At 42.3% G+C, this 21,180-nt stretch overlaps 1 protein-coding gene across 1 annotated transcript in view; it reads left to right on the top strand.

The window, feature by feature from the left end:
* LOC128733514 (unconventional myosin-XVIIIa) overlaps nt 1–21,180 on the top strand; it is a 657,582-nt gene that overhangs the window by 204,026 nt on the left and 432,376 nt on the right. Inside the window, exon 6 of the mRNA XM_053827159.1 lies at nt 2,689–3,045. Within this exon, the coding sequence (XP_053683134.1) occupies nt 2,689–3,045 (357 nt within the window). The remainder of the gene's footprint in view (nt 1–2,688; nt 3,046–21,180) is intronic.

Raw genomic sequence — 21,180 nt, 5'->3', positions numbered from 1 at the left:
CACTAACACTCCTTCCCCAATCCCATCTGATTGCAAGGACGTGGCCGGCGCAGTTATTGACCCTATATATATCGAGTCACTGAATTTTGCACAGTGAGGATGATCGGTCACTCCCAACCTCATTCACTTGATTCATTGTGCAATTTCACTGGTTCGGGACAATCACTGAGTGCAACCATTGATATGTGCAATCAGTCTAAGCTAAGTAATACTTCATATTTACCAATTAAACATCTATGAAGAAGTTAGAATTAAATAGCATAAGATAACTCTTATGTAAATTGTACATTGTGTACGTTAAACTTGTGCAGCCCCCGCGTATGGGACTGCCGCGGATCCACCTGGAAGAGGGGAATCCGCGAACTTAAATCTAAAGAAACCAAACACGCACGATCTATCTCTAGATTACGACTGTCTTTATTGAAACTAAATTTACAAACAGGAAACTTAAGACCAGGTAATAAAACTGCTGTCGGTAGGCTTCGTTGGAAATTCCATGGTTGTGAGCATCGGTCCGCCTATTTATGCTTCGTCCAGACGGTGTTAAAACAGGCAAACGTCCTGCCTATGGAATGCTGATATGATGATGATGGACATTAGCGAGATGGGCGGCAGGTAGTGGCCAACAATAACATATCCCTTTAGTTTATTTGGCGCATAGGTAGCAAGCGCCGTTAAACAAAACAAAATCAAATTAAACCTTATGTTGTGAATGGGGGTTTTCCCCGCCAGAAGGCCGATCCTTCAATCAGCTTATTGTAATGCATCTGGGGAATTCATATCACACCGCATATACTTTAAAATACAGGTAGGCAAATTAAGGAAGAGTGGCGCTGCACTTGATCGCTTATCTAGCAACGATTTGGTTGTATGTACGGCATCGCTGCCTAATACGTTTTAGATTTATCAAAACCCCTCGCATACTAGCTTACTTGCCGATTTGTGTGTCATCATGACTCGCGCATTCGCTAACTCGCCCACTCGTGATATCGCTGACTAGCAGCTTACAAACTCGTCCAGTGTCATCGACGCTTTATACCGTGACCGCTCCTAATTCTGCCCATTTTTCTTTATATAAGTAATTTTTACTATTGTGCATAATCATTGCGTTATTTTTTTATAAATGTCTGTTGAATATTACGCCATTATTCACAAACGGGCCATAATATTTGAGAGCGAAGTAATTTAACGTGAAATTGAAAGTATTTTATATGGCAGAAAACATCGTCGTAAGCACCAACGCTAAGATTGTCCTTCTAGAAAATTAACAAATTTATGATCGAAATTCTTTGCAATGATCCAATTACCCAGCATAATTAGAAAGAATAATTAGTTTTAGTCGTGTTTTAGACAAAAAGAGTGATTGCATGCATTGCTTTCCTTAGAAAAATGCGATGCAATAATGCTCAGATTTAGGCACAGATATTTTATTCCTGTTCCAAATTCTGCGCAGTAATGTATCCTACGAAGAAATCGTGAAAGAATACGCAACCTCACCCAAATGGCTGAGAAATAGATAGAGGCTTGAAAATTCAAGTAGAATCTTTAACTTGCATTGATTGGAAACCTGTACTGTGTCTCGGGGTCCGAACCTACGAGCGCCAATTCATGAAACCATGTCTTCTATTTTTTTAATGTCCTCATGTCATGTAATAACCTCATTGAGCTGTCAGAGAGTGGGGAAGTGGTTTCTATATGAAAACACAATTTTTAGTATTAGTCTAAAGTGTAATGTTCAGTCTGCAGAAAACCCGAATCAATTCGCTCTACACGTTATCGAGAATAAAATATTTAAAATAAGGCAATCAAAATGATAACAATATTCCTTTGCCACCCGGACAGTACAAGAAGGTCGGATCATGGATTTAATTATGGTAATGGCTAATGTCGGATTTTTTGGTGTGCTTTCAGCGTATAAAGGCATAAATAGCATGGCATGAGTATTTATTTTCACTTTTTGGGTGCGCAGAATTAGGAACAAACATGCGCAGAATTAGGAACATGGGCCAAAAAGTGCGCAGAATTAGGCACCGTGGATAAGTTTACAAAACGAAAAATATACTCAATGTTGGTCGACTTATAATTCCCATATTTTCTACTAGATATTATAGACTGTAGCACTACACGTTGCTGCTATCCACGTTGTTAATTTAAATCTAGAATACTTAGAAAAGCGAAAGAATCATAAAAATGTCTTAACTGCGCAGAATATGGTACTTCCTTTGCTTGTTTCGAAATTACGCTTTTCTTGTGAATTTTGCACAGTAACCATTGGCGTGGGTTGTAAGTCCGCCATTTTCGTAGAATTTTCAGCAGGAGGCCAACCGAAACGACCCAAGCCGGTAAGATAAAAGGCTATGGTATTTAAAAGAATAGGTATTGAAACGAATTGTAACAAAGTACACTTAGAAAAATTTGTTCGTAAGAAATATTTTCGATTAATGTAAAATCATATATATTTTGTGTACTCTTTCTCTTGCCTTGAAAGTCATAATATAATGTTGAAACGTTAAGTTAAAGTTAAATTTAGTTTGTTTTTCTGTCTGATGAGCCGAGAAAACCCAAATCTAAAAGCATACTACCATATACTGTTAGTCTCGTTGTAAAATAATGAGAAACGTGTATCGTGCTAGCAAATACTGTTAGTCTCGTTGCAAATAACCCTTTTATGTTTTTTATTGTTTTCAGATAAAACTAGATCGCGATGATCAAAGCGAAAACAGCAATGAAAGAGTTTGGTTAATCCATCGTGAAGGTTTCACTGCAGCATTTCAACTTTCTCATATTTCATCGGATCAGAATAAAACTTTAATACAACTGGAACACAATGGAGAAGAACTTAGTGTAGACGATGATGATATCGAAAAGGCAAATCCTGCGTCGCTCGACTTAATTGAAGATATCTGCCAATTACAACACCTGAATGAAGCGTCAGTCCTAAATGTTATTCGACAACGCTACGCTAATAATTTGATCCATACGCGTGCTGGCCTAGTATTGATGGTAGTTAATCCAATGTTACCCTTATCGCTTTACTCCGAGAAGGTAAGCTTAAAGATAAAGATATATGTTCAAAAGTCCATAGTTTGATTTTTACACACCCTATTCAGGGGTAACCCTACTCCTGCCAGTCGGAAAAATCGAGTTTTATTTTTTTGCATTTCCGAGAGGCTTATACCTTCAGAAATGTTATGCCAAATAGATGCGTTGATATCTGATCTTGTTGGAAAGTTACTTCGAAAGCTGTGGGGCCACCTCCAGGAAAATGCTTCGCTGCACGAAACTTTAAACGCTTTTTTATCGAAACTATGTGTAAAGCATATCGTAATTTAGGGACGACCAACTGCACGAATGCATAAAATCAGTTTTCCCGTCTCAATTAATAATTATCAGAACCGATCGATTTTTTCAGTTGACGGTACATGTATCTCAGAATTTAGAGGTAATTTTTTCAGCATGTAAAAGTGCATTATCCAAATTGTTACGTAACCGTTTTTTGATATCTTAATTTTTGAAATTTTTTTATGAGCTTTCAATTGGCGATTTCTGATGAAAAACCCGAATTAATCCACCTAGCGGAGTGACCTGGCCTTTCTACTAGATTATTTTTTTATTTCTTAGTGTCCGAATATGGATCTATAATTCAGTTAGCCATATTTGTAAACTTCAATATGATGTGAGCAACTATTGTATTTTCCTTACTAGACTCCAGAATCCAGAATGTAGTAAATCAATAATTCAAAAACTAAAATGCCACAAACATTTCCGTTTGCGGATAACAGTAAGAAAGGAAAATTACGATTGAAATGTTTTAGAGCACTTCCTGCTTAAAACACTGGAAAAAGAGCCTCTTTTGTTTCGACTATTTTTAATTGAAATGCAATTTTGCTGATGTGTTGGATACCACGTAAGGATTCATTTTCCATGAAACTTAATTTTTTTCGTCAAGCGTAACTGTTCAAAAGGGCGTATTTAGAAATGAGGTCAATATTTAATATAAAGCCTAAATTATGCTCTAAAATCTGGAGTAGTGTTATCGATACGGACACTCTTTCGAATTTAAAAAAAATCTTTAAAATTTGACAAATTTTTCGAAAATACCCAAATTTTACTTTCTTTCAATAAAACTCAAACAAAATCAAATTCTACGTATAATTTTGAACAAAATATGTCATGTAAACTTTTTTGATTAGGCTCAGCCGTTCTCAAGTTATTGTTAATTCAAGTTAATGTTAAAATCTAAAAATTATGTCCTAGGGCAGCGTTTCCCAAATCGGGGTTCGCGAACCTCCAAGGTTCGTCAAAAATTTAGTTCACTGCAGAATAGTATAGGGAATTTCGACAGGGAATTCGCGAACCAACAAAGGTTAGGACCGCTGTCCTAGGGTAATACTATGCGAGGTATCCGAGAACCATGTAATCAACCTCTACGCATTTAAAGCAAATTTTGTCAGATTATTCGTTTTAAGTCAAAAAACAAAAACTAAAAATTGGCACCGATTGCTCCTCCCCACGGTTAATGGGAGCACCTCCTTTTCACAGAAAAGAAATTTTTGTTAAACCCTCTTATTTTCTTTTGCTTATATCTCCGGAAATATTTGGTTTAAGAAAAAATCATCTTCACATTTACAAAGAAAATTGACCAAGAAATCCTAAAAAATATTATTTTTTTAACGGCAGTGCTACCAAATACTTTTTAATTCGATTTGAAACCAAAATTTCTTTTCGATAGCTCTTCACCAGATTTAAGAGTATAATTTAGGCTATAATTTAGACAAATCTAAGGGAACATGTTTTGAGATAATTCTCATTTTATGGTTTTTATCATGGTTTTCCATGAAATTTTGAAGTTTTTTCTTTCAGTGTAATTTTTTTTATTGAGAATTCACTTGATTTTCGACAACTTTGTCTTTGACGTCATTTTGAACAAATAAGAAGGTTTTGAGATATGAATTTTTTAAAACATGATAACCTCATTGCTAAATACGCCCGTTTGAAAAATTAAACTTGACGAAAAAACTGTCCTCGGATTTTTTCTCGGCTTAATCAGTTTCAAAAATGTCTAAAAACGAGTTTGGTCTCACATCCGACAGTTAAATCCGAGAACTCAATCCCAACAGTCGACAAACATATAGTAAGTGAAAAAAAATAAGTTTCATGGTAAATGAATCCTTGCGCTCCAACATATCAGCAAAATTTCATTTCAATCTAAAATAGTCGAATCAAACCGTTTTGTTAGTTGAGCTGGAATTGCTCTTCATCACTTTTCCTGTGTTTCAAAGCAACTTACAAAACTGCAAATTGTACACACATATATCATATATACACACATACATATACGCACATACATAACATATACACACATTTTGATATAAGATACATCATCTGACTTAATAGTAGTCTTAATGATAAATAGTACAAGCACTATGCAACTAACAGTACAAGCAATATGAAAACATACAAAGAACATAGTTAACTACGAAGCCGTTGTTTGAACGTTGTTACGGTTAAGTTAAAATCAAATATATCGGCTACGGCATTAAAACTTGCCGACATGAAGCGGATGGGGTCATGTTGCCCGTACGTTACATTCCGCTGAGGTAATAACAGCAGATTTCTGGGTCGCAGGGTTCTTTCCGGTGCGTACATATTAAGCTGCTGTAAAATATTCGGAGCATCGATCTCGCCAAACAGAATTTTTCCCACAAAAACAGCTTGAGCTTCGAACCGCCTTCGCTCCAAAGTCTGCATTTCAAGAAGCTGGCAGCGCTCTACATACGGTGGTAGCTGATGATGATTCCGCCATGGAAGGAATCGTAAAGCATAACGTACGAATTTTCGCTGAACGGCTTCAATTCTTGCTATCCAGTTAGCATTGAATGGGCACCAAACAACCGAGTTGGTCTCAAGGACGGAATGCATCAGGGAGTAGTAAAGTGATCGGAGGCACCTAGGATCACGGAATTCATTAGCTATTTTAAATATAAATCCAAGCTGTCGATTTGCCTTGGCAATTATTTCATTGTAGTGTGGCTTGAACGTTAGCGATGAATCCAAGGTAACGCCCAAATCACGAACTTGGTTTACTCTGGTTACTGTGAGACAAAACATTGTATAATTGAAGGTAATCGGATGAGATTTTCTATGAAACTAGATCGCACAGCATTTCTCGATGCTAACCGTTAGTAGGTTACTAGAACACCACTGGAGAAATTCTCAACCATGCACTGGAGCTCCAAACAATCTGCATTATCGTTGACGATCTTAAATAGTTTCACGTCATCTGCGAACATCAGTCGGCAATCCTCCGGGATTAAAAATGAAACGTCGTTTATAAACAGTATGAAGAGCAATGGTCCGAGGTTGCTACCCTGTGGAATGCCTGAGAGATTCGTGAAATGTATAAACTGCTGAATTCCTATCTTCACAAATAGCATTCGATTTAAAAGATAGGATCGACACCATCGTATTAGCGCAGAACAAACTCCAAGCTTTTCCAGTTTTGCTAGTAGAATGTTGTGATCGACTCGGTCAAATGCAGCCTTTAAATCGGTATAAACCGCATCTATTTGGGTACCTACGCTCATGTTTTGCAAGCACGCTGCGGTGAACTGTACAAGGTTTGTAGCAGTTGAGCGTTTTGCATAAAAACCATGTTGCTCTAAGGAGATGTAGTGTTTGCAGCTTGCGAATAGAGAATCGTGTATAATAATTTCAAACACTTTTGAACATGCGCATAGTGATGTAATACCTCTGTAATTTTTTACATCACGTTTGTCTCCCTTTTTGTGTACAGGAAACATAACGGAGAGCTTCCAAGTTGTAGGGAATACACCCTGTTGAAGCGACATATTATACAGCAAGCATAGTGGGCGTATTAGCACAGTAGCACATTTTTTCAAAACGCATGATGGAATTCCATCCAGGCCAGCGGCAAATGAATGCTTGAGTTTCATTATTGCAGCTTCTACGTCACGATCATCTATTGCGGGTAGGTTGAAATCAAGGGCATCGCTCGGAATGCTACTTACTGCTGCGTTGATTTGCGCGATTGTAGTAGCGGAGTCACGGAAATTGTGTTGGAAGTGTTGGGCGAACAAATTGCATTTCTCTAGCAACGTGCTGCCGTGACAGTCACCCAAAAACATGTCTTTGGGCAATCCTTCTTCTTTTCTCTTTTTGTTAACGAATGACCAGAAGATCTTCGGATTCAACCTGATGTTACGCTGCATTCGATGTGTATACCGTCTGTACAGGTAGCGGTTATATGTGCGATATAGGCTACTGGCACGATTGAAACTCTCCTTCAAGATAGTGTTACGTTGTCTGCAGTATTTACGTAGTGCCAGAGACCGCTTTCGTTTAAGTTGCTGTAAGCGAGAATTAGACCATGGTGGTTTTCGCAACGGTCTGCGAGTAGGAACGCAATTTACAAACGCATTATTAATAGCATCGTTGAAATAAACGATAGCATCGTCGAGATTTCGTCGAGGATTAAGTTCCAAAAACCGCCAGTCGATTTGCGAGATAGCACTATTTAAAGAGTCAAAGTTCGCTTTACGGAAGTCCAAACACATTTCCATTAGAGTATCTTCGAATTGTACGGGCAAGGTTTGATGTACCGTTATAATCAGCGCCGGGTGATTAGAGTCGAGTGGTACCAGTGGCTCACCAGCCTCGAACAGCTCACACAAAGTAACGTTGTTAGTCAGTATCAAATCGAGAAGGCGATCGTTGCTATTGGACACATGGTTAATTTGAGTTAGACCGTGCAAACTGAAACCATCCAACAAGTCGGAGCTAGCAGGAGTAATATTTGAATGGAGATAGTCAATCAGAGAGCAAAGCCGGTTATAATCTCTGATTACAGCTTGGTTCGACCCATGCACCTTCCAGCATTGGACAAAAGATAGGAGTCACAACGACAACTTGTTATAGACTAATCTCAAGTTTTTAGTCTTGACCTTGAAATGCGGTCATACATATATATTAATATTTTTTGAAACGATGGTTCTACAATTGATGAAGGGACGGTAGGGAAAGAAATGAATTTTTTTTTTTTTTTGGAGAAGGTGGGGAAGAGTGGAAAGAAAGGGGGGGGGGGGGGGGGTATTGGTAGCTATGCTTGACAAGTAGTCATTTTGATTCCTGTATTGGACAAAAGGTAGGAATCAAAATGACTACTTGTCAAGCATAGCTACCAATACCCCTTTCTTTCCGCTCTTCCCCACCTTCACCAAAAAAAAAAAAAAAATTTCATTTCTTTCCCTACCGTCCCTTCATCAATTGTAGAACCATCGTTTCAAAAAATATTGACAACTTGTTAACCATAGCTACCTATTACCCCCCCCGCTTCCTTTCCACCCTTCCCCTTCATTCCCGAAAAAAATCCTTCTTCATTACTTTCCCTTACCGTCCCTTCATCAATTGTAGAATCATCGTTTCAAAAAAAATATGAATAATCGTTGCCAGATTCAGAACACGGGTTAGGAACCTTACGGCAATCCAGTACTATGCGCCAACAGATGCTGCCGACCTGCAGGAGAAAGAGAGCTTTTACAGCCAGCTGAACAGCGTGGTTGAGAAAATCCCGAAGGGGGCATCCAAATTCACATGGGCGACTTCAACGCGAAGATTGGCTCAAACAACGCGGACCTTGAACGCGTCATGGGACGCCATGGCCTAGGAGAGATGAGCGAAAACGGGGAGCTGTTTACAGAATTCTGTGGTAATAACGACATGGTCATTGGTGGATCGCTCTTCCCCCATAGACCAGTACATAAAGTCACGTGGGTTTCCCGCGACGGCCGAACAGAAAACCAAATCGACCACATCTGCATCAGCCGGAAATGGAGAAGGAGCCTTCTTGATGTACGCAACAAACGCAGCGCTGACATTGCATCCGACCATCATCTTGTTATCGCTGAGATACGTCTGCGCGTCGCACGTGTCCAACGACGGGAGGAGAAAGTTGGGTGCCGCTACGACGTCCGCCGATTGGAGAATCCTGAGGTGAAAAGGGCCTTTGTTGAACAACTTGAATCTCGAGCCTCGGAGTTGCCACCTGGTGGAACCGTCGAAGAGCAATGGACCGGCATCAAGAACGCCTTCATCACGACCAGTGATGAAACCCTAGGCAAAGCGCGCAGTGGGCGGAGGGAGTGGATTTCGGATGAAACTTGGAGGAAGATCGACGAGCGGAGAGAGGCGAAAGCCGGCATTGAGCGAGCGCGGACCAGATCGGCTGGCTGGTAAACGGCTGAATAATGCGTACCGTCGGTGCCTTGTGCACGTGTAGGCATAAAATAGACCCTACAGTGGTTCATAGCCTCTTATTCAGCAACTCCTATTCCTACCGCCTCGTGGTACCAGCCGGGATACGAGCAACTTTGGTGGAGATCGGGTAACCAACCCCGGTGGAAGCCAAGGTCGTATGCTGACAGGAAAGGAGGGCTCTTTAGAGCTTCGTTGGCCCTCCGGCGAAACAGGGGGTTGGTGTAGCAGGCTTTGCGAGCCGTCACCACCAAAAACACTAAAGCACGGAACGAAGAACAAATATATTCTTACTGGAACAATCGGAATAGACCCACGCGACGAAAAAGGACTATGGATTGGAAACTCGGGACGTGGAACTGCCGATCTCTCAACTTCCAAGGGAGCACTCGAGTGCTCTCCGACGTATTGAAGAGCCGCAAGTTCGACGTCGTAGCGCTGCAGGAGGTGTGCTGGAAGAGCTCAACGGTACGTACGTTCAGAGATGGACATACCATTTACCAGAGCTGCTGCAACACACACGAGCTGGGTACAGCTTTCATAGTGATGGGCGAGATGCGGAAACGGGTGATTGGGTGGTGGCCAATCAATCCTCGAATGTGTAGGTTGAGAATCAAGGGCCGATTCTTCAACATAAGCATTATCAACGTGCACAGCCCTCACCTCAGAAGTACCGATGACGACAAGGATGAATTCTACGCGCAGTTGGAGAGTGAATACGACCGCTGCCCAAAACTTGATATCAAGATCGTCATCAGGGATTTCAATGCTCAGGTCGGCCAGGAGGAGGAATACAAACCGGTGATTGGAAGGTTCAGTGCACACCAGCGAACCAATGAAATGGGCCTAAGACTTATCGACTTTGCCGCCTCCAAGAATGTGGCCGTACGTAGTACCTTTTTCCAGCACAGAATCCACCATAAGTAGACCTGGAGGTCACCAAATCGGACAGAATCACAGATCGACCACGTTTTGATCGACAGTCGGCACTTCTCAGACATTATCGACGTCAGATCCTATCGAACCGCTAACGTTGACTTGGACCACTACCTAGTTATGGTTAAGATGCGCCCAAGACTCTCCGTTGTGAACAACATTCGGTACCGACGCCACTACGCAACTACGCGCATTCACTCGAAGCTACGCTGCCGGAAGAGGACGAGCTGGACGAAGCCCCTCTCGAGGACTGTTGGAACACTATCAAAACAGCCATCAGCAGTGTAGCGGAGAGCTCCATCGGGCATGTGGCCCGGAATCAGCGGAACGATTGGTTTGACGATGAATGTAGGAGGGTGATGGTTGAGGAGAACGCTGCGGGAGCGGCCAAGATGCGCAGTGCCACACGTCAGAACGTGGAAAGACACAAACAGAAGAAGATGCAGCGAAACCAAATCTTTCGGGAGAAAAAGCGCACCATGGAAGAGCAGGAATATGCAGAGTTGGAGCGGCTGCATCGTTCTCAGCAAACGCGGAAGTTCTACCAGAATCTGAACGGATCCCGCAAAGGATTTGTGCCGCGAGCCGAAATGTGTCGGGATAAGACTGGCAGTATTCTGACGGACGATCGTGAGGTGACGGATAGGTGGAAGCAGCACTTCGACGAACACCTGAATGGCGCCCAGGCGGAAAACCATGGCGGCGGGGAAAGCGATTTCGACGGTGCAGTAAACGGGGATGAGGTGCCAGCCCCAACGATAGGCGAAGTTAAGGAGGCCATCATGCAGCTAAAGAACAACAAGTCAGCTGGAAAAGATGGCATCGGAGCGGAGCTTATTAAAAAGGGACCAGAAAAGCTGGCCGTTTGTCTGCACCGACTAATTGTTAGAATTTGGGATACGGAACAGCTACCGGAGGAGTGGAAAGATGGGGTTATCTGCCCGATCTATAAAAAGGGCGATAAGTTGGACTGTGAGAACTATCGAGCGATCACTGTTTTCAATGCCGCTTATAAAGTGCTGTCCCAAATCATTTTCCGTCGTCTATCACCAATTGCGAATAGATTTGTGGGAACTTATCAAGCCGGCTTCGTCGAAGGTCGGTCTACAACGGATCAAATATTTACACTGCGGCAAATCCTCCAAAAGGGCCCGTGAATACAGAGTTCCCACGCATCATTTATTCGTTGACTTCAAAGCCGCATATGATACCATCGACCGGAAAGAGCTATGGAAAATCATGGACGAGAACAGCTTCCCCAGGAAGCTCATCAAACTGATTAAATCTGCGATGGATGGTACACAGTGCTGTGTTCGGATTTCGGGTGGATTGTCAAGTTCATTCGAATCACACAGAGGGCTTCGTCAAGGTAATGGTCTTTCATGCCTGCTGTTCAACATAGCGCTACAAGGTGTTATGAACCGAGCGGATATCAACACGCGGGGCACGATATTCAACAAATCTAGTCAATTCGTCTGCTTTGCCGATGACATGGATATTATCGGCAGAACATCTGTGGCGGTGGCTGAACAGTACACCAGACTAAAGCGCGAAGCAGAAAAGATTGGGTTAAAGGTAAATACGTCTAAAACAAAGTACATGCTGGCCAGCGGAACCGAGGCCGAACGACACCGCTTGGGCAGTAGTATATTGATCGACGGCGATGAGTTTGAGGTAGTCGATGAATTTGTCTACCTTGGCTCACTGGTAACGGCGGACAATGATACCAGCCGTGAGATTCGGAGGCGTATTATCAGCGGAAGTCGTGCTTACTATGGGCTCCACAAGCAATTGCGGTCGAGTAGACTAAGTCCCCGTACAAAGTGCACCCTGTACAAGACGCTTATTAGACCGGTTGTTCTCTACGGGCATGAAACATGGACAATGCTCGAGGAGGACCTGCGAGTTTTCGAACGACGAGTGCTAAGAACGATCTTCGGCGGCGTACAGGAGAACGGAGTATGGAGGCGGAGGATGAACCATGAACTCGCACAGCTCTATGGCGAACCCAGTATCCAGAAGGTAGCTAAAGCTGGACGGATGCGATGGGCAGGGCATGTTGCAAGAATGCCGGACAACTACCCTGCAAAGATGGTGTTCGCCTCAAATCCGGTAGGAACAAGACGACCAGGAGCGCAGCGAGCAAGATGGTTAGACCAGGTGGAGCGAGATCTGGCGGAGAGTACTCGGTGTCCGAGGAATTGGAGAGCGGTAGCCCTCAACCGAGTTACATGGAGAAATTTTGTTCAACAGGCTTTGTCTTAGGACGGCAAGCCACCTATGTAAGTAAGTAAGGACCAGATCGGCTAAGACAGCTGCCCGTCAACGATACGCCGAACTGGAGAGGGCTGTTAAACGTGCTTGTAGGCGGGACAAGAGAGCCTGGACTAACTCCCTAGCCGAACAAGGAGAAACCGCCGCCGCCAATGGTGATATCCGTTTGTTGTACGACATTTCTCGCCGCCTTAGTGGTGCCAGGATGAATACAAAGATGCCGCTAAAGGACAGAGCTGGTCAGCTATTGACTGACCGTACAGAACAGCTTAAGCGATGGACTGAACATTTTGAACAACTCTTCCGAGTTTCAAATGTCAGAGACCAACAAAACCAGCAGCGTACGACGCCTACAGTTCGTCGAATAAATTGCGTGAACTCGGAGGCGCCATCGCTGGATGAAATTGTAGCAGCCATCAAGAGTATGAAATCCAATAGAGCGCCAGGGATAGATCGTATTTCAACCGAAATGCTCAAAGCTGACCCATCTTTGTCAGCCCAGATGATGCATCAGCTTTTCAGCAATATTTGGGAAACCGCAACTTTTCCGGTGGACTGAATGCAGGGCATATTGGTCAAAGTCCCTAAGAAAGGAGACCTAACGGAATGCGGTAACTGGCGTGGCATCACGTTGCTCTGTATTACTCTCAAAGTACTCTGTAAGGTAATCCTCAACCGGATCCAGGAGAAGATCGACGCTACTCTCCGGCGGCAGCAAGCTGGATTCCGTGCTGGCCATATCACAACGCTCCGCATTGTATTGGAGCAGATCAACGAATTATAGGACTCTCTTTTGCTGGTGTTCGTTGACTTCGAAAAGGCGTTCGACCGACTCAATCACGAAAACATCTGGGGCGCACTTAGGCGTAGAGGAGTTCCAGATAAGCTAGTCCATCTCATCGAGGCTCAGTACGAGGCATTCTCGTGCAAGGTTTTGCACGACGGCGTCTTGTCCGACCCCATAAGGGTTACTGCTGGCGTGAGACAGGGCTGCATTTTATCACCGCTGTTTCTCATCGTTATGGATGAGATATTAGTTGGAGCAATTGACAGTAGACCAAATCAAGGATTGCCTTGGAATCTTCTAACGATGGAGCAGCTAAATGACCTCGACCTAGCCGACGACATTGTCTTGCTCGCACAACGCCGAAACGATATGCAGAGCAAGTTAGACGACCTCTCCGAGAGCTCCCAGGCAGCAGGTCTCACAGTCAATGTAGCGAAAACTAAGTCTATGGTAGTGAACACTGACAATTCCACCAACTTCACAGTAGCGGGACAACAAGTTGAGCAGGTAGCCGCCTTTCAATATCTTGGTAGCCAAACAACACCCGATGGTGGTACCAAGACTGATATAGCCACACGGATCAGGAAGGCCAGGGGTGCCTTTGCAGGTCTGCGAAACATTTGGCGCTCAAACCAGATCACTCTACGTACGAAAACCCGAATCTTTAATTCAAACGTTAAATCCGTACTGCTGTATGCCTGCGAAACATGGTGCGTCTCAGCGGAGACAACGCAAAAACTGCAGGTATTCATTAACCGGTGCCTACGATATATTATTCGTGCCTGGTGGCCTGATAATTGGATATCCAATGAGGAACTCCATCGTCGGTGTCATCAACGGCCGATAGCCACAGAAATTCGTGAGCGTAGGTGGAAGTGGATCGGACATACCTTGAGGAAAGGAGCGAACGAGGTTTGCAGAGCAGCACTCGACTGGAATCCACAAGGACAGCGTAGAAGAGGCAGACCCAAAGGCTCATGGCGACGGAGCTTAGCCAATGACATCCGGGCTGTAGACGAGAACCTGTCCTGGCGACAGGTAAAAGCCATGGCGGGTTACCGTCAGCAATGGAGATCTCTGATTTCATCCCTTTGTTCTGCCGGACCGGCGGACATGGACACATAAGTAAGTAAGTAAGTGAAAAAGATAATGGGATTATGCGAAAAATGTGAAATAGGGATCCGAGAAAGGAGAGAGAGCGAAGTTTTTAACCAGAAGTTGTTACGTCTGTATGTGTTCCTGTATGTCTGTGTTTTGGCACATATTTGACAAGCCAGGAGTAACCGCTTCCAGGGTTTCCAGGGTAAAGTGGAGGAGCACCTCTTGTAAATCTCTACACTCTACACGTGTTATATTTTCGTCATATTCTACTGCCACTTTTTTAAGTTCTGGTGTTATTGCTGTTAGTGTTGTGAGTAATTGTTTGTATGCGTCTCTTTTTTTCTTGGAAATAATGTTCTGGATTGTCGTTTCTTTATATCCGTTTAATTTTGCAATTTCAAGAATGTGTGTTAATTCTTTTCGTTTTCCTAGCTTACTTAACGGTAATGTTTCCATCCTATGTATCATGTGATGGATAGCTGCCATTTTGTGTTGGTGGGAGTGGCTAGATGAGCTAGGTATAACTCGTTTGGTGTTTGTTGGTTTTCTGTAAATTTCAATTTCTGTTTCTGCGCATTCGATTTGTCTTATTACAACGATATCCAAAAAAGTAATAGAATCCTGCAATAGAATTAGTTCACCAACAGGATGTAGCTTACAATATTATTAAAAATACCAAAACGACATGAAAGTACATTAAATTATCCTGTCTTTGACCCATTCTTTTTTTTCAAAATTCGAACGCATAACAAAATGACGGACATTCAAACATAAAAGTCAGTTTTTTAGCTGAAAAATTGACTTTAAACTTTTCTAAAAAATACATAAATTGCAATATCGAAAAAAGGATGGGTCAAAGACAAGAAAATTTTATAAGCTTTGAAACAAAAAAAAAGCTAAAGAATCGCGTCAGCCCTTCTTGAGATATTTATGGTACCGAATTTAAAAACCTAGTTCCGAGAAAAACTGCATGGAAGTTTTTATGCGCTGTGCAATCGTTCCAGCCATGCGCGGTACAAATAACTGTAAGTTTGTCATTTTTTGGAATTCATCGAAATGGTTTCAAACACATATGCTAAAAATGTCAATCTTTTGATATAAACAATAAAAAAATTTCGATTTGAAAAAGTACTATGGTACTATGCCCTCTTAATAGCGGGATCGCATTCTGGGGGTTTGGTTTAAGTTAGAAACTGGCCGTGGATGTATTCGGAACTTTCCTAGAACGTGTCCGGCTGTGGCCAATGTAATCCTGGACACTTTATATCACGACAAATGAACTACTTTTGCAATTTTGAGTACTTAAAGATGTCACATGTTGTATTTTAGTTCAATACAGAAACTGTTCCGGAACATTCCCGGACGACTACCAATGGTATAGTTTTGCAATTTTAAGTACTTGGAGGTGTCGCTTGACGGGTTTGTTATGATTCAAGGTACTTCTATTTCAATAGAATTTTTCTAGGCCACAAAACTTTGCGTTTGGTAGTTATTCAGTCAAATCGGTCCAAGCATTTTCTAAAAGCAGATGTTTATTGTTATATTTTCACTACTGAAATTGTTATGCGTTTATTTGTAACTTGTGACTGACATAGTTTGATATTTTTATCAATATTTTGGGAACAAACATAACATTACTGTTTGAAATATTGAAAGAATGAACAATTTAAAGATGATTCCCAGGCTTATCTCAAATGTGAAAATCACACGGGACTGTTATGCATTTATGGACAGTAATGGTAGTTATCATCAACACATATACGTGTGTATGTAATCTATACCTATAAAAAAGGATTTCTGTCTGTCTGTCTGGCCTGAATTTTTTCTAATTGTTAGTTTATTTATTTGTTTATTTGGTGTATAAAAATCATCTGACATAGTGTTTGTCTGAATGATAAAACTAAATTAACATAACTAACGGTACAATAAATACAGGCAATATAAAAACACACGAGAATACAGTCATCTACGAAGCCGTTCTTTAAATGACGATGTGGTGATGTTGAAGTCGAACAAATCTACCACCGCGTTGAAGCTTGCCGACATATATCGAATGGGATCATGTTGCCCATACGAAACACTTCGATGAGGTAGAAACAGAAGATTCCTGGGCCTCAAATGCCTTTCCGGAGCGTACAAATTCAGTTGATGCAAAATACTTGGAGCGTCGATTTCACTACGCAAAACTTTTGCCACAAACACAGCTTGCGCTTCGAACCGTCTGCGCTCCAAAGTCTGAATTCCGAGGAGCTGACAGCGCTCGGTGTATGCAGGAAGCTGGAATCGGTTACGCCATGGCAGGAAACGTAGAGCATATCGCACGAACTTCCGCTGCACGGCTTCTATTCTTGCTATCCAGTTCGCGTTGAATGGACACCAAACAACCGAGTTGGTCTCAAGAAGAGATCGCACCAGGCAACAGTAAAGCGATCGTAGGCACATAGGATCGCGAAATTCATCTGCCACCTTGAACATGAATCCAAGCTGCCTATTAGCCTTGGCAATTATTTCGTTGTAGTGTGGGCCAAATGTAAGCGGAGTATCCAATGTAACACCCAAGTCACGAACCAGGTTTACTCTAGCTATGCTCTGACCACACATTGTATAGTTAAAAGTGATCGGGCTGGATTTACGATGAAATGAAATTGCACAACACTTCTCAATACAGACGGTTAGAAGATTGCTGGAACACCACTGCAGAAAAATGTCAATCAAACGTTGGAGTTCCAAACAGTCAGCAGTATTTCTGACAACCTTGTATAATTTGATATCATCTGCAAACAACATGCGGCAATCATCCGGAAGTAAAGCTGTTAAGTCGTTAATAAATAGCATAAAGAGCAACGGCCCGAGGTTACTGCCTTGTGGTATGCCGGAGAGATTCGTGAAATACGAAGACTGTTGGTTTCCTATCCTCACGCAGAGCATTCGATTCAATAGATAGGATCGAAACCATCGTACAAGTGCAGAATTAACTCCAATTTTTTCCAATTTGGCGAGTAGTATATTATGGTCAACCCGATCGAATGCAGCTTTCAAGTCGGTATAAACTGCATCTATCTGTGCACCTATGCTCATGTTTTGTAAGCAAGTTGCTGTGAATTGCACGAGGTTCGTTGCGGTAGAGCGTTTTGGGAAAAATCCATGTTGATCTGTTGATACGTATTGTTTACAGCTTGCGAAAAGAACGTCGTGTATAATGATTTCGAACACCTTTGAGCAAGCGCAAAGGGATGTTATACCTCTGTAGTTAATTACATTACGTCTGTCACCTTTTTTATATACAGGAAACATAACAGAAATCTTCCATGTCGTAGGAAATAAGCACTGTTGAAGCGACAAGTTACATAGCAGCCGCAACGGACGTATAAAGCTAGCTGCGCACCTTTTCAAAACACATGAAGGAATTCCATCAGGACCAGCTGCAAACGAACATTTAACTTTATTGATTGCAGCTTCGATGTGACGATCAGTTATTGCAGGTAGATTAAAATCCAACACTTCGCTAGGAGTGCTACTCATTGCCGTATTGGTTTGCGCAATTGTAGCAACTGAGCTACGAAAATTATGCTGAAAGTGTTCAGCGAACAATGTACATTTTTCCAACATCGTGCTACCATGACAATCACCTAAGAACATGTATTTAGGCAATCCTTCCTCCTTCCTCTTACTGTTAACGAATGACCAAAAGATCTTTGGATTCAATCTAATATTACGCTGCATTCGATGCGTATATCGTTTGTACAAGTAGCGTTTATATTTGCGATACTGATTGCTGATACGATTAAAATTCTGCTTCAATAAAGCATCACGCAGTCTGCAGTATTTACGTAGCGCCAGGGATCGCTGACGCTTGAGTTGTAATAAGCGAGAGTTTGACCACGGTGGTTTACGCAACGGTCTGCAGGGAGGGACATAATGAGCCAGTACATTGTTAACAGCATCATTGAAATATTCGATAGCATCATCAAGTGGCGGGTTAAGTTCTAAAAACCGCCAATCGATTTGTGATATAGCATTACTCAAAGCATCATAGTCGGCTCTGCGAAAGTCCAAACTCGGTTCCACTGGAGTATTTTCGAACTGGACGGGTAAGCTTTGGTGAACCGTTATGGCCAGCGCTGGATGGTTAGGGTCGAGCGGGACTAGTGGCTCAGCAGCTTCGAACAACTCGCACATACTTTCATTGTTAGTCAGTATTAAGTCAAGAAGACGATCGTTACTATTAGTCACGTAATTAATTTGAGAAAGACTATGTAAGTTGAACCCATCCAACAAATCGAAACTGGCAGTAGAAATGTTTGAATGGAGGTAGTCAATGGAAGGGGAATTGTTGTTTAAGCGAATCCACCGTAATCCAGACTGATTGTAGTCTCCAAACAGCATTGAGAGATCATTCGGCTGCAGACGAGACATAATAGAGCCGATGGAGTTAATATGACTATCTACAGCGTTGGCATCAGCTCGGCGATCAGGTGGCAAATATATTACGCCAACACTGATTTTGCGAATTGGTGTCTTGATCATCACCCACAGCTATTCGATTCTGTCGCAAACTGGTGTCGGGTCAACATAACTAATCAAACGCGTTGAAACAGCAATCAAAACTCCTCCTCCACGTGCCTTAGCGCTGTTAGTGCTATTGCGATCACAACGGTATACATTAAAATAGTTACCAAAGAGTTGCACAGAATTAATCTGAGCATCCAACCACGTTTCCGTCAATACAATGACATCGTAGTCATATTCAGAAGCCGCCAAGAAGAAATCATCGATTTTTGTCCGCAGTCCACGGACATTTTGATACAAAAACCGCAGTCCAGGAACATCGTTGTCGAGTTGATGGTGATTAGCAAGTAAATGTCTACAAGGTGCGGGGATATCAGGTGCCGAATTAATATTGATAGAAGAATACTTGCCTACACTAGCAAGCTGGAAGACCCCTTCTCCATTCTCAAACACAGGACCGGGACGACTGATGAGCGCTGGCTGCAGTGGCGCGACTGTGATGAGTGGATTAGGGGCTTCCAAAATGCTTGTTTCGGTGCGTCCCGGGCCAGATCCAATGGTGGAAACTAATTTAAAGGTGTCAGACGAGGATTCGTTGAAGGCTGCGAGGGAACCGACTGTACCGTACGTTGAAATTTTGATGCTTTCGGCCACCAAAAATCCTTAGAGCTATTTCTCTCTTCAAATTGCCGAAAATAAATCCCCTTCGGCCAGATGTTAGCATCAAGCGCAACTTCTTTAAGCTCAAGATCAAAGCCAACTTTAAAGGACACGAAAGCAAGCGTTTTTATATCAGCATCTTTTTTAATCAGCTTTCGAACATCTGGTTGCGCACCAGGTACGCATTCCTTAACTAGAGCCGATATTTCATCCTCAGACACATGCGGAGCGATGCGTGATAGATACAGCCAAAATTTTTCCTCCGGTTGGGGAACTGTATCCACTAATTTAGGAAAATTTTCGACGTTTCTAGCTCCGCTAATCAAATTAGAAAGCATTCTTGGTCGTTTGGGTGTATCACCTGGTGATGCAATTCTAGGGCGTTTATTACGGCGATTAGCAGTCGAAAAATCAGGCGTTGCGTGTACCGAAAACTTGTCAGAAATCGACCCAATGAATGTCGTTATTCGACCAAGCTCATTTTTCAAATCACTTACGCAGCTATTGATTGATTCAGCAGCAGATGCTATATCAGCAACAGCACAGTCGGTTGCGGCTTTTGTTTTCAAGCTCTCGACCGAATCCATACAATCGTTGCAGATCCAAAGTAGGTTCGATTGTTCATTGAAAAAGTCCAAATTCGCACGAACCCAACCGAAGCATTTCAAGTGAGCAACACAGTCACATAGATGGCATTTGATCAAATTACGATTCTTAATGGGTTCAGAGCACTTGTAACAAACTTTTTCCATCTCGGTGGGAGCTTTACGTTTGTCAGATTGCATAGTCAAGGGCGGCTTAAAAATCCAAATTCCAAATAGCAGCTTGCGGTGATTAGATACGGACGGCGCACACGTAGAGAAGGAGATCAATAAAGCTTTCAAAGCTTTCAACTTTTGCTCCTGGATGGCGCTTCAGTAGAAAAAAATGCGCGTAGCGGTAGAGGCAAGTATGTGCAAAATAACGACAAAAATTTCTTCACTTAGATTAGCTCGAAAAGCGTTGGATGCATATAAACTTCACCACTTGCACAATAAATGCTATTTCAGCAGATCAATAATCGCGAATTCACGGAAATCAGGTACCAAAATCCAATAGAACGAGAGTTTAAATACGGGGATCAAAATAGTCACTCAAACGTTACAGGCCAGGTTGCCAGAATTTACGATGAATTAGGACCCCTCTCCACTTTTTAGGAGGGGGAGCTCCCATACAAATGAATTACAAATTTCCTCATAACTCGAAAAGTAATCAAGCAAATGGAACCAAATTTGGGATGTGGGGGGTTTTGAAGGCAGGAATTTTTTTAATGATGGTTTGAGACCCCTCACCCCTGTGGTAGGGGGATAAGGACTATCTTACACGGCTGCCAGCCGTGACGTTACAACGCGAGCTTCAATCAGTTGTAACTTAGGTTCTGCTTAACTTATCATCATTCTTTAGGCACCGTTTTAAAGGTATTTTTGAGTATAAAGAGAATACGGATTATTAGATCGTTCGAATTTGTACTTTTCTGCGAAAACGAAAAAGTACACCTTTTTCGTGACGTTTCAACGCAAAAAATGGCCCTATTTCATCCACTTGAAATACAAAATAACTGCAAAATTACATCCAAACTATTTTTGGAATGGATTCAGCAT

The sequence above is a fragment of the Sabethes cyaneus genome, chromosome 2 (assembly GCF_943734655.1).
Source record: "Sabethes cyaneus chromosome 2, idSabCyanKW18_F2, whole genome shotgun sequence".
NCBI lineage: Eukaryota > Metazoa > Arthropoda > Insecta > Diptera > Culicidae > Sabethes > Sabethes cyaneus.
The sequence above is the reverse complement of the archived record's forward strand: the minus strand, read 5'-3'. Positions and strand labels throughout refer to the sequence as shown.